Source organism: Schistosoma haematobium, chromosome 4 (assembly GCF_000699445.3).
Source record: "Schistosoma haematobium chromosome 4, whole genome shotgun sequence".
NCBI lineage: Eukaryota > Metazoa > Platyhelminthes > Trematoda > Strigeidida > Schistosomatidae > Schistosoma > Schistosoma haematobium.
Genome location: NC_067199.1, coordinates 39,326,490 through 39,341,870, shown reverse-complemented (window position 1 = coordinate 39,341,870; position 15,381 = coordinate 39,326,490). Strand labels below are relative to the sequence as shown.

Here is a 15,381-nt window from a genome sequence, read left to right as displayed (position 1 = left end):
GTTTTTCAATGGTTGTTTAATTAAGATCAAGTCATGATGTAAACTAGATAAAAAAGAATGTACTCGGTTGCTATGATTTCCTACTTTATGGAACTAAAGAACACAAGAGTAGCATTAAAACTTAATTAAACATATCACTGTGGTCAATATTATATTCATTCTCTGACTAACTTGAATAACAAAATCTGAAAATTTTCTTGTTCAATATCTTTAAACAACATTCATTTCTGATAGATGGACAAAGCTGGTTACTTCAAATGACTGTATATAGTTTTATCTCTCGTTCAGATACAGTCTTCTTCATTTATTAAGCTTTGATGCAATATTGAACAAAACCTATCTAAATCATTAGCTAAGGTTAGTCTATAATGTAAACTATACATTCACACTGTTAAGAAATTTGAACTTGTCTCCATTTTTGAAATAATACGATCTTATGAATTTAACTAAACTATTTGACGTTCTAAAACAAAAGCATCATTTATGGCTAATTAATGGAAATTTCAATAAATTTTGTTATAAGATGACATATTTATTTAATATCAGAAGGGGTTTTGTGGGGATTGTAGTAATTTCAATAGTTGATATCATGAGTCAATTAAAGCTAGACCACCATGGAAAACCTGAAAACACTGGACGGCCGTTTCGTCCTATCGCTGGACTCTTCAGCAGTGTATATCCACGACCCCGCCCCGCGGGGTTTAAGACTATTTAATATTTACATGTATTCTGTCGAATGAAACGTTAGATTTCGTTTGTGCGTAGAATAAAAAGCTGATAAATGTAACGTTTGATCAATTATGTAACTATGAATTACTTAAAATAATACTAAATAACATAATAAGCAAAGATGGATAGTAGCTAGTAGTGTGGAAGCCAGGATGCGCGTTTTTTTCCTATTTGGGACTCGTCAGCTGAATGTACCTGCATTTTAGAGTTATTGTTCGGCACATAAAAAATAATAGATTGATTATAAATCTTTTGGTATATTTACAAGATTTTAAATATATACTTTTATAGTTGAGTTCATGAGTCAATTAAAGCTAGATCACCATGGAAAACCTGGAAGCACTGGACGGACGTTTCGTTCTAGTATGTGACTTCTCAGCAGTGCGCATCCACGACCCCGCCTGTGGGATTTGAACCCAGAACCCTCGCTCTTGCGTGCGAGCACTCAATCTCCGGACCACTAAGCTGGCCGGCATCCAACGTAACTAATGTCTAACTTCAACCAATTGACGAAATTGCGTGGCCATCCACCATTGTCTTCAGTGAATTACTATCTCACAACAGACCCGGTTTTTAAAAAATATAATACCATCAATTTATAATACCGTAAATGGATAAATAACTAATTTACTAAAGATGTCTGTCAGTTACTGTATTACTGTAGCCTAATGATCGTTACATATATCGTGATGTACAGAATTAGTTAGAATATATTCAGTTCTTGTTATTAATTACTCTGGAAATTCGCTTGATTTGTTCATATTCATAACAATTCGCTTATGATTACATCAGTGAAATGAAAGCTTTGAACTTATTAAAACATTTTTGTAAACATTTACCATACATAATGGTAAAGATAATGGCATGCAATAGGGTCATTTCCTCATATACGAATGAAAGATAATGAAGAATGACTATGATATAATGAACTCAGCAATGATTCTCAGAATACAGTTTAGGATATACACCTTTTATTTCCTGACATTTGTTGAGAAGAAGAAAACTTACTTACTAACGCCTGTTACTCGCAGTGGAGCATAAGCTGCCAACCAGCATTCTACAATCCAATCTGTCTTGAGCCCTCCTTTCTAGTTCTATCCAGTTCTTGTTCATTCTTCTCATATCTTTCTCCATTTCCCGGTGTAATGTGTTCTTTGGTCTTCCTCTTTTCCTTTGGCCTTGAGGATTTCAAGTGAGGACTTGCCTTATGATGCAGTTGGATGCTTTCCTCAATGTGTGTCCTATCTACTTCCATCACTTCTTCCTGATTTCTTCCTCCGTTGTGATCTAGTTTGTTCTCTCCCAGCGTACGAAGATTTTGAGGAAAATGGCGTTTAATCTTTGATGCTTATTTTCTTTGATTTGTGTAAATGTTTTGTGTTATGTTTTTTCCATTATTTATTTAAACGTTCAAAACTAAATATTTTATAGCATTTTACCATCAAACTCCAATATCACTGTCTCTAATAATCAACAATATGGTTGATAGTTTTTTCCCCGCTTATACATTTCTAATTTTATTGTATAGCTAATAAAGCCTAAATTCCAACGTATAACTCCCTTGATAGAACCTCAGCAGATATCCCAGTTACATTTGTATAGTGACATGTCCAAAATGAACAAGAATCTTTCCTCAGTTTCCTCGATTTAAACATTCGTCACATGAAAAAAAATTGTGTTTCAGAGCTTATCTAAAAAAATCTGTAGTAGATTATTGAATTACTGAACATTGTCCAATTAAGGTAATTTTAGAAGATGAACTACATAAAACTTTAACATGATTAATATTAAATATTTGTTCAAAATTACTATGATGTATGCTACTGATATCGATAGCTATAAGTAGTATGTATCATCAATCGAAAATGAAATGCCTAACAGTAGAAAGTTAATAAGATTCAATAAAAGAGAATGAGAACAAATAATGATTGGTATGAAAACAAAAGAACAATGAAGTCTGAGACAATTGACTGACATTTCGTAAATGAAGTATTTATTGTATGGTTTCTTTAGATTCTACTAAGATGTTCTGTAGTTTATGTTTAAATATATTCGATTGTCCCCACTTGTGTTCTCATTCACTGTAGTAGGTGTATGATTTCTGGTCAGAAATGTATATGCTCATTTTATTAACTATTATAAATGAAAATAAACAATCTTAATGATTTTGTTATTATTTGTTATTGTTTTAGCTTCATATTGATGCTCATAGTGATATGGATTATCCAGAATTAGTAGATGAATTTCCAGTTGGTCATTTTCCTCACTCAACTAATGAAATGAAAACATTAATGCAAGCCAATGATGAATTTATTCAGGTATGTAAAAGAAAGTTATTTTGTTATATTAAACTAGAAAAATACAAAAATTATGATAGTTTCTTTAAGATGTATATGACAGTAATATATTATATTTGAAAGATTTCAATTATGATATACTTTGACGCATTCATGAACAAGAACATGAACTCTATTGTACATCTACTGATTCTACATATATGATATATTTTTAAAGATGAATTTCAACATGAAAGGATCAGATCATCTAAGAAGTAGACATAATACATACAAATTGTTGAATGTGTTTTGAATGTTACATTGTTAATTGACACTTTTAAAGTTTATTATTGTCTAGTTTTTTTTTCAATAACATCATGAATTAAACAGTGAAATTGTAAGAAAAATCAATTTTTACAATGAGATCTTGTTCTATTGATCAGATTCTAATAGCTTTATCAGTTTAGTGGTTGTGGAGATTGTTAAGTTTTTGATTGAGATCATGAACCGATTGATGTTGAGACTAGACGTTAACACCATTAGATGCAGGCTCAGTGGTTCAGTAAGTTAAGCGTCTGAGCGCGAGACTGAAGGCCCTGGGTTCGAATCCCGCGAGCGGGACCGTGGATGCGCACTACTGAGGGGTCCCACAATAGGACAAAACGGCCGTCCAATGCTTCCGGGTTTCCAATGGTGACCTAACATCAATCGGTTCATGATCTCAATCTAATAATTTATTTTAGTTAGTTCAATGTTCATTATTTTAAAACTTTTGTAAATTGTCATTATTTGAATATACATTTAATATACATGGTAATGAAAGGCAAAGAAGATTTGCAAATGATGTATTTAGTGTATAAATTTTACCATAATTTTGATTTCCCCACCTGAGTTGTCATTCACTATACATACTTCTGATGAATGTCAGTAGCCATCAGAGCGTTGACATTTGATGTAAAATCGATATTCAACAGAGTTAGAGAAAGTACAAAAGAGAACTCTTTTTATGAATAACGAATTTAAAGGAGTTATGGTTGTTGAATAAAACTTTCTACTCAGCTGAGCTCCGAATTGTTTTCTTAAACCGGCCTACCATCTATGGATGTGTTAAGGATAAACTTCCACTTTGGGCCATATCAATGTGCATCTATAAGTTTACTTGCTCATGTGGAGCAGGTTAAATTGACCACATAAGGTGATCACTTTCCAAGTGCATCTCAGAACACTACCCGGAATGGCTTTTAAAAGGAGAATGCAAAAAAATTACTAGTTCATTACAGCAGCATCTAATCAACTCTGAACACATAGCTCCAAAGGAGTCTTCTTTTAAAAGGAACTGGATTGAAGGGATGTCGAATCAAAAACTTATGAACTACTGAGGCATCGGCGATTCATCAATTCAGACTCGAACTCTGCGTGCGAAAACGATAAGTCCAACTTCTTATTCTTCCTTGATCCTAATTCCCCTCTGTAGTGTGTTTCTTTTTTAAATGAATGTTTTGTAGTTTTAAACCGTGATCAGTTATTATTATTCTTTAATAGTTTTTCATGATTATTATTCCGTTGTTATTATTGTGACCTTTACGTTTCTCGTTTTTCCTCAGTTCTGTCAATTGGACAATTATCTTTCATAATTCAGACCCGTAAATTATTTTTATCCTTAGATTCTTTTCTTACCCCTTGATTATTGCGTAACCTCGTTTGATAATAAGATTCTCAAATCAATTTATGATGCAATCTTCTCTATCCTTCTATAGACATATTTTCCGTATAAGTATAAATACGAATGTACAGCTTAAGTAAATGATTTCGTCGAAAAGGAAATTTTCTTCTCGGAATTCACTTTATTTTTATTCAAATATATTAGTATTTTTACATTACAACAACGATAGTTAAGCAATTAAACCTTTTGGCTGAGAACTCAATAACATTGGAAGCATTTCCCCCAAAAGCATGTCTTTCGGATTTCGACATGCCTCAATGATAAATAAATATCATATAAGAACCAGAAGTAACATAGATTGTTCGTGGATGAAATAAATACACTAACGGTATAACGTTTATCCTCGTTAGCGTTTAAATAAATGTTATAAAATCAGTGTATTTACTTCATCCACGAACAATCTGTTACTTCTGGTTCCTATGTGATATGAGATAAACAAACTGGATTCTGTAAAGATCGGTCGTGCACAGATCAAATCTCGGCGCTACGGATCATCGTTGAACAATTAATTAAATGGAACTCGTCACTATATATCAACTTCCTTGATTAAGAGGAAGAATTTGACAGCGTGAATAGGAGAACATTTAGGAACCTTCTTCGACATTATGGTGTACCTGGGAAAATCCTCAAAATCACCCAGAATTCATACGACGGACTACACTACAAAATGATGCATGGAGGACAGCTGACAGACGCACTGCAAGTGAGGACTGGGGTCAGATAACGATGCTTACTCTCAACCTTTCTTTTTCATCTGGTGGTTGACTGGATTATGGTGACCTTCACATATGAGGGGAAGCATGAAAATCAATGGACAGTTTGCACGGAACTAAACGATTCGGACTTCTCAGATGATCTGAGTCTTCTATCTAATAAATACCAACAAATGCAGGTAAAGACAACCAGTGTAGCAGAAGCTTCTGCATCAATAGGTCTCAACATACACGATGGAAGAAGAAAGATCTGCAAATACAACACGGAGAACACCAACCCAATCATACTTGATGGATAAATTCTAGAAGAGGTGGAATCTTTCACGTATTTGGGAAACATCAATGAACAAGGAGGATCTGATACACACGTAAAGGCAAGGATTGGCAAATCAAAAACATCATTCATACAATCCAAGAACATATCGAACTCAAAATAACTGTCAAATAATATCAAAGTCACAATCTCCAATACCAACATCAAGACAGTGAGTTCTGTTATATGGAGTTGAAATTTCCAGAACTACCACAATCATCATCAAAAAGCCACAGGTATTTATAAATAGTTGTCCACGCAAAATACTCAATATCTGTTTACCGGATACCATCAACAACAACCTGCTGTGGCAGATAACAAACCAGTTTGCAGATGAGGGGGAAATTAGTTAAAGATGTTGGAAGTGAATAGGACACACACTGAGGAAATCATCAAACTGAATCATGAGGCAAGCCTCAACATGGAGTGGAAACGAGTAAGGCTTAATAACACACTGTATCGAGAATTGGAAGTAGACATGAGAAGGATGAATAGGAAGTGGAAAGAATTGGAAAGGATTGCCTAGGAGAGTATGGAATGGATAATGCTGGTGTGTGGCCTATGCTCCTTGACGAAGAGTTTCAGGCGTAAGTTATAACGTTTGTCAATTTTACTTATGTTACTTTGAAAATATCTTCCTTAACAAATTAATTCACATCAGAATTTGATGTCTGATATAGAAACGACACTTAAGTAAGATTTTAGTCTGGACAGTAATTCATCGTAGAAAAAAATACATTTCATTTTGAAATATGATCTGATTACTGAAAGATTTCTCTTCTCTATGATAGAACTAAGTGAGAAGTATTTTGATCTAATCGAGTTGGATCAACTATATACACATTGAGAATACCTTACACTAGATTATAGACCAGAATTAATGATCGCGTAAGACAGTATTGTATTATTTGGCAAAGTCCTATATATCCGTTTTCTCTTATTGGCCAATCACGACCTAATATCAGGTGACATATCGTTTTATTTCAAGATGCATGAAATCAATTCTAGGCACATAGATACTGAAAAATATAAAAAAAATTTATCAGTATTGACATTTTTCGAAGCAATAAATGTTTAAATGTCACCGAGTTCCGACTACATGTATTAAAAAAAGAACGATAATCGACCAAAATAAGGTAAAGAAAACAAGAAATCAACTTTATTGGTGAAATCCACTTAAGAAGTGAATGTCTGTATGTGTTTGTTTATGTATTGAATTGTAATATAGAGAGGTTGAGCTAGCATTTTCCTACACTTTAGACAAGTTATGAAACAACAGAAACTTAACACATTTTCTTTTTACTTAAGAAAAAACAAACAAACGAGAAATCATATTCCGAACATTCTTTTCTAGTCTCTTTACAAACTGTAGAAGGTGTATAGAATTGTTGTTGTAGATTTCACAAAAAATGGTATATATCACTTCACCTCTAGTATATATATATATATATATATATATATATATATATATATATATATATATATATATATATATATATATTCAACTATGTAATAAATCAAATTTCCCCCTTTTGCTTATTTAGATTTTTTGGGATAAATGAAGTAAGGATATTAATGGCTAAAAGATAAGTCAGTTTCTAGAAATCAATTCTAATTTAAAACTATTCTTACCGTGGATTATTTTTGTTGAATTTCATTTTGTATTGACTGAATGGTTGATATAAAGTCAATAATACACAGATTCCTTGTGAGAATCTATTACAGTTGTCTTAAAGTAAAATCTTAATGTATTAGTTAGTTGTAGGAGATCTGTATGAAATATCAAGTTTCGAGTTACTCAGATACCTAGGTGAATCGTAATGTGATCAATAGAATTCGAGCGAATTCATGCAGGACTATATATCATGAAATTAGTTGGGAATTAATAATCGATGAATGTGATATTTCATTCATTTTAAAACTGACTAGTTTGATGTAAACATTTCAACTAATGTTGGTGCCCAACCCCACGACATGACTCCATAAAGAATGATAATGGAGCCATGAACATAAATTCTCCGATTGATTTGGTATATTCCACTTAGAATAACGCCGTTTGAGCTACCACAGTAATAAGAAGTTAAATACCAATTAGGTTAAATGAATTTATTTCAGGCATACTTTTTTTCAGACAGACGTTATGATTTAATTAAAACGTAAGTCAACATCTATAGGAACCATAAAACACATATGTACGATTATACACACATGCTTAAAGTCACATCTAAATGACTAAATGAATGGGAAGATTAGATTAATTCATCCGTCCAAAAGTAAGGATAAATCATGTCAACGTATAAGAACGCTAGTTGCTGCAAATGTTTTATTTGAAGTACCCCTGTAAAGCTGGGACACCCAAATCATCAACTGTGAGACCTCTATACAATAAAATGATTATAGTGAATAACCAGTCTCTTGTCCATCATTATGTTGGATTTCAATTTCAGTATCGATCCATTCATAGTTGATAGAAAGTTTTTTCACTGGTAGTTATAGTTAAAGTACTTTTCTTAATATGATATACTATTCTATACTGTATTATTTCAGTTGCAAAAGTAAACGAAGTTAAGACTTCAATGATAGGAAATGAGATAGGATACATTTCTGTACATGTGCAACTCATCTTTTTCTCAATCCGTTCAATAAGTATATAGCATCAAGTATTTTCAGGGAATTTCCTGTTAATTTACTGATTGAGTACTGCATTTGTGAGCAAAATGCCAACCAAGGATTCCATTTCAAGTTCTACCTTTCACTTTACCTGCTTTTTCATCCCTCAAACTGGGATACGCTAGAGCGGAATGTTCATAAACAACAAGCAGATAGCATTAGATTATTGGAATGAAATCTCCAGTGAAAATTAACCTCCCACGTACAAAACTTACTCATTAAATACATGAAAAAATCCTTGAAAATTCTTGATACTGTACACTTGTTGAACACTCAAGAAAGGATGGTTATTGTCACACTGAAAAGGTACTGACCTCAAACATTCACAGAGTCTTTATCCTCATTCATTTAACAGTATTTTTATTTAACGATAACGGAAATGACTTGTTTGCATTACTCTAAAGTGCTTTAATTGATTTATAATGTTACCTTATTAATAAGTTGTTTATCTAGTGATTAATAACGAGTGATAGATTTTCAAATTCATGCAGAAACCTCAAAGCTCTATCGTGAATAGTTCAACTTGTGATATTGTTGAATTCTACTGTCTAGTTCTTCTATATCATATAGTTACTGTGGTATATCAAGCCCATTATGTAAATAAAAAGACTAAAGTGAATGTGAAGATTTAATTTGCAAACCCAGTTACCATGCTCATCTATCATAGGTATACATGTGATTGAACTTCCAACCCAAACAAATGACATATACTGTGACCCTGAATTAATGTATGATCGACTTCCTCGAATAACCTGTCTTTTTTCAAATATCTCATCTACCGTTTGATATTGAAATGGTGCATAAGTACAGGCATGTGCTTGCCCAATCTATTACAGAGATGGACGATCATGGTTAGACTAATGAATAAAATATTTTTTCTGTATTTAAGAGGTTTAGATGCCTCATAATGAAGCTTTTGATTACTGGTCGCTAGGTTCGTCTCAACAAGACAAAGCTTTTTATAACTCATCATGCTTCAAATATTTTTCGTGGCGTATCTGTAATTACTAATATCTAATATATCTAAGAGTTTTCGTGACTTAACTCTTCGTCATGGTTAGTCATCTTTACAGAAGTATGTTATCTGCGTAGTAACGTCATATAAGAAGGTAAAAGCTGTTGAAAACAGAAATACTTAACCTGAAACTGGATATACGATGGATTCGCTCTTTTCCGATTGCAAAGTCCTTAGGTTAGAATGATGTTTGGTTTAATGTTGTCTTTGAGTTTTTCTTTAAAATGTATTCCTTGTAACAGAGGGATTTATAACTCTCTTGTGAGTGACAGTTTCTTAGCTAGTCAAATGCATTTTTTTATTGACTTTTCAAAATTTGGTTGTATTGCAATGGATTATGTAAAACGTTTTCAATCCATGTAATAGAACTGTTGCTGTTTATCTTCTGTCCTAGATTTCTTTAAATACTTGTTTCTATATTTTTCTTAATGTGTTATTCTAATAAGGAATTTCATTTTCTCTTACCCGTTCAACACTGTTGAACAATTAATTGATAAATTTCTCAAATAATTCCAGTTTTGCAATGTATATATATATATTACTGTGTTTTTTGATGTCAAAATACATTTTATGATGAAGTTATTGATGTTTTTGATTGTCATAACTGAATATCCATAGATCCTGGGACATATTTGCAACGGTCACTACAATGAGATGGAATTATCAAGACAAATTTCAAAGTATTTGGAGTATTAACAATATCGGTGAAAGTGTGATAAATTAATAGCATAGACGATATGATTTGAAAAGAAATAATGAACTCCTGAAACATAAAAAATATAATATTATACTCAAACTCATAATCTAAGGAAAGACAAGGACTAGATTAATCAACGTCACAAACGAATGATTATGATATCACGTTGACTTCAATCAGGTACTCTGTATCTATTTTAGTGGTTCAATCTAACAGTATTCGACTTAATGGAGTGATGAAACATCTTGATTTGCCTTTTAGCTTATTACCGACTTATGTATGAAATTTTGATGACAGTTAGTATTGCCTGAAGTTAAGGTTATAAAAAGTATGACTATTTATCACGTTTATCCAGATAAAAAGATTCCGTTTACGAATATTCTAGTGTTTACTTACTTAATTACGCCTGTAACCCCTCTTCTAAGAGCATAGACCACACACCAGCATTATCCTTCCGACCCTCTCCTGGGCAATCCTTCCCAATTCTTTCCACTTCCTATTCATCCTTCTCATGTCTACTTCCAATTCTCGATACAGTGTGTTATTAAGCCTTACTCGTTTCCACTCCATGTTGAGGCTTGCCTCATGATTCAGTTTGATGATTTCCTCAGTGTGTGTCCTATTCACTTCCAACATCTTTAACTAATTTCCCCCTCATCTGCAAACTGGTTTGTTATCTGCCACAGCAGGTTGTTGTTGATGGTATCCGGTAAACAGATATTGAGTATTTTGCGTGGACAACTATTTATAAATACCTGTGGCTTTTTGATGATGATTGTGGTAGTTCTGGAAATTTCAACTCCATATAACAGAACTCACTGTCTTGATGTTGGTATTGGAGATTGTGACTTTGATATTATTTGACAGTTATTTTGAGTTCGATATGTTCTTGGATTGTATGAATGATGTTTTTGATTTGCCAATCCTGCATCTATATCCTCCTTATTCATTGATGACGCTACCTAGGTACTTGAAGTTTTCCACATATTCTAGATTTTCTTCACCAAGTGTGACTATGTTAATGATTCTACTGTTTAACCATATAATATTACTAATAAATATAATTTAATTTGAATATAAATTTTTAATCACATTTTTTTAAGAATCACTTTTTAGTTTACATTCTTTTTTGTTGTTGTTCAATTTCAGAGTGCAATTATTACGAATCTTATTCAAACTGTATATATTATATATCCATATTGGACATTTAATACAAGTTATGCATATACATCTAGTTTAGGTATAACAACAATTAATAATACAAAACAAATTTGTATGTGTCTTAATATTAATACTACTGTTAATAATACTGATAATGATGTTGATAATCTTGATGATGAAGAAGAAGATCATTGTAAAACTCGTAATCAAGTTAATCCTTTAAATGATTTTATATTATCATCAAATCAATGTCCTAAAACATGGTTATATCATTATATTGAATTAAATTCATTAACAGCATCAAATATTTTACGTTATTCAAATTATTGGTCATTAAATAAACTATTAAATTTAAATTTAATAAATCATTCTAAATCAATGACATTTGATCACCAAGGAAATCAACCAAATCCTCCTCATCATCATCATCATCATCATCATCGTCATGATGAGTATTTACCATTAATACTTGATATTGATGAAGATTTTTTTGGTGTACATCTAGTTACACATAATTTATTAAAATCTGGTTTAAATATAAATTTTATTCATACAATGAATTCAATTATTTCATTAATATTTTGTCCAATTCATTATATTAATGAAATACATATTGATCAAATTTATCGTTGGTTACTTGAATACATTTATATCAATAAACATTTAAGAAATAATTATAAATCAATAATCGATCATAATCAATTAATGATGATCTTAAAGAAAATCAATAAAACTCTTCAAATCACTGATATATTCTGTTATAATTATACATTATATTTAATGAAATTAAATGAATTATTTATAAATACTACAATTACATATCATCAAATTGATGTATTAAAATATGTTGGTGTTTGTTTTACTAATTCATTAATAACTTATCAATATATACCAGAAATACATTTATGTTTAGGACATAATTTACCTAATCAATCATTAGTAGATGAATTTTTACCAATATCAAATGATTTATTAAAATTAGCTATACATTTTACACAAATTTTATTAACAATCCCATATCAACCAAATATAATTACTATAGCTCGGTCATCACGTGATGGTTATACACCTAGATGGTTACAATATGATATTGAATTGATGATATTAAATATATTAAAAAAAGTATTTCATTTAACTGAAAAGAATATAATTTATACAAATCATTTAGCTGGTGATAAATATTATGGTTGGTATCATCGATTTACATAGAAACATGAAAATCAATAAAATACATATGCTAATAACAGACTGATCAATTTCAGTCTTAAACCTCAATGGGAAGATACAACTCAAACAATACCAAGTGAATACATATTATGTAATTTTTAAGAAAAAAAAGAAAGGAAAAGAAAAAAAATATAACAATAGACGATTTATAAACATGTAAATACATCGTAATTGAATAATGATTTCGTCAGAAATTTCCAATGGTTTAGAAATCTTTTAAAAAATAGTATTAGATGGGTTTTATGGAGATTTTAGTAGTTTCAATGGTTAAGAGCATAAGACAGTTGAAGGTAGACCACCATGGTAAACCTGGAAACACTGGACGGCCGTTGAGTCCTATTGTGGGACATAGTAGAAGGGGTTTTGTGGAGATTTCGGTAATTTTTATAAGTTGAATTTATAAATCAACTGAAGCTAGATCAATATGGATAACCTGGAAGCACTGGACGGCCGTTTTGTTGTAGTATGCAATTCCTCAACAGTGCATATCCACGATCTCACCCCGCGAGATTCTAATCCAGAATCTATCAGTCTAGTGTGTGAACGCTTAACCTCTAGACCCCTGAGTCGGCCGGAATCCAATGGTGTTGAGGTGTTCCATACTAGGACGAAACGGTCATCCAGTGCTTCCAGGTGTTCCATAGTAGTCTAGCTTCAATTAACTCATGAATTCAACTTTGTGACTTTCCGGTATAAAACATTGATAAATATTCGTACAATCGAATAGGAGAACTATAGGTAAACATTATACCATTTGGTCAAAAAATTTGAGTTTACTGACTTAAATTTTGAGTCATATTACTTTCATAATCTATAGTAATCGTCACTTAATGTTATCAGTGAATTCTCTCACTCCAGACATGGTTATAACTTAGAAGTTTATGAATAATTGTATTGAAACAAGTCAATAAATGATAATTATAAGGATGATTTGTATAATGACTATTGTATAATTTGATGTTGATTTGTAATATTAACTGATATCAGCCGTTTTCAATGACTGTTAATTTGAGCTCAGGTGACTGACTAAGATTACCATCAAGTTATTTTTGTTATTAGAAAATAAAGGTTTAAGTTTTGTAGTAATTTTTAGTCGTTTAAACGTTTTGTTTTGTACCGTCTATAATTCTTTGAATGAAATTAAAACAACTGTGGTTTAAATTTATTATTTACACCAGCCCATACAATAATGACCAATTTTTTACACCATCCGCCGCTGTACTCCTCAAACCTGTCACCCGACATTATTCATAATTTTAAAAAATGGATATAAAAGCCAATAATTTGTTCAGTAGTTATCTTTTAATCAACAATAAGCTCTGGTAATCATGTTGTCACTAATTTAGATTCAAGTTCGAACTTTTTTTCAAAATCTAACTTTAGGGATAAAGAAAAATCCAATCGTTTTAATGTCAGTCTGATTCTTCAATAAATATCGTCTTTAAAATTAAGGAAACTAAATTTCCTTTGTCCGTCAGAACCACAATTAATGTAATACAATGGAAATCAAGAAATATATTTCACATGTTTGAACACTTAGTGCATTTGTATCTGCATTGATCTTCTTAAAGAAATATGCATTCAGCACAATTAAACAGCGATATTAATAAGACGACTGAAAATGTTCCAGGTTTTGTACTACCAAGATTCTACTAGAATAAATTATACAAAGGTGTATAAAACTTCCATGTGAATTGAACTTAAACATAAACGCTATGTTTACAATTATATCGCATTCCTCAGTCATCCGATTCATAGAGAATTATGTATGGTTCATAGAAGTTTGACTAACTTATTACACGAATGAGAAGACTTAGAATGACTAGGAAGTTTTGGCCGACAAACCGAGAAAAATGTACACAAATCGTGGGTATACATATATTCGCCATTTTGACTAAGCGTATGATCGGCCTCAGCCAGCCACTTGATTTTAAGATGGTAAGTGGCCACAGTTTGGACTCGTTCAGTCTATGTAGAAAACAAACAGTATCCCTATTACTGAATGTTGAAAAAAATGAAATAGTTGATAATATGTGAATCTACCTATTCACTAAAAAGTGAGCTTTATTCAGTCGCCAGTTTTTTTGGTTCTTAAATTCTAATCTACCTAAATAGCTACTACCAAATTCTATTTATCGCTGAGCCTGTATCCAATGGTGTTAATATCTAGCTTCAAAAGTGTTTATAAGTTATCAGTGGTGTTTTAACTTAGATACGTTTTTGATTTCAATGAAATTCAACAATATCAACAACCCAAATATTGATAAACATCATGTGCTCACTAGTGACTGGATTCAGAGTTCTAGTCAAAAGCCGTAACCAGTAGAGAATCAAACCGTGTCAATTATGAGGCAGTTATCCACTGAAGACAATCAATGATTGTCAAGAAGCGTCATGGATTGATTAAAATTAGACATCAACACTGACTTAGTGGTTTATAGGTTAAAAATTCACGTGCAATACTACAAGTCCTGTATTCGATTCCAATGTACGGAATCGTGAATATACACTACTGAGTAATCCCATACTCGAATAAAACGACCGTTTACTTCCTCCAGGTTTTTAATATTGGTCTAACTTAGATCGGTTTATGATTTCAATTGAATTTATTCTTTGTCTTAATGGTTGTTATTGAAAGCTTGATTCATTGTTAAATATGTTCTTTCTTTAATTTAAACAGACATTAGTATTTGCTACCGATTTCTTTTTTGGAATAAATTTAATCCTTTAAATAAACAAAAAAGTAGTATTTTACCCAAGTAAATAAATATTTCACTTACTTTATCCTGTATAAATAATTCATCAAGAAATCAGTTAATATCATAAGTATATACTAATAATTACTGTTTTTTATTAC

The 15,381-nt window shown here is 31.5% G+C and overlaps 1 protein-coding gene across 1 annotated transcript in view; it reads left to right on the top strand.

The window, feature by feature from the left end:
* Window positions 1-15,186, top strand: part of MS3_00008035 (uncharacterized protein) — a 31,701-nt gene extending 16,515 nt beyond the window's left edge. The window contains exons 5-7 of the mRNA XM_051216372.1: window positions 235-357; window positions 2,922-3,047; window positions 11,286-15,186. Of these exons, the coding sequence (XP_051066959.1) occupies window positions 2,946-3,047; window positions 11,286-12,506 (1,323 nt within the window). The 5' untranslated portion in view covers window positions 235-357; window positions 2,922-2,945 and the 3' untranslated portion in view covers window positions 12,507-15,186. The remainder of the gene's footprint in view (window positions 1-234; window positions 358-2,921; window positions 3,048-11,285) is intronic.
* The last annotated feature ends 195 nt before the right edge of the window (window positions 15,187-15,381 follow it).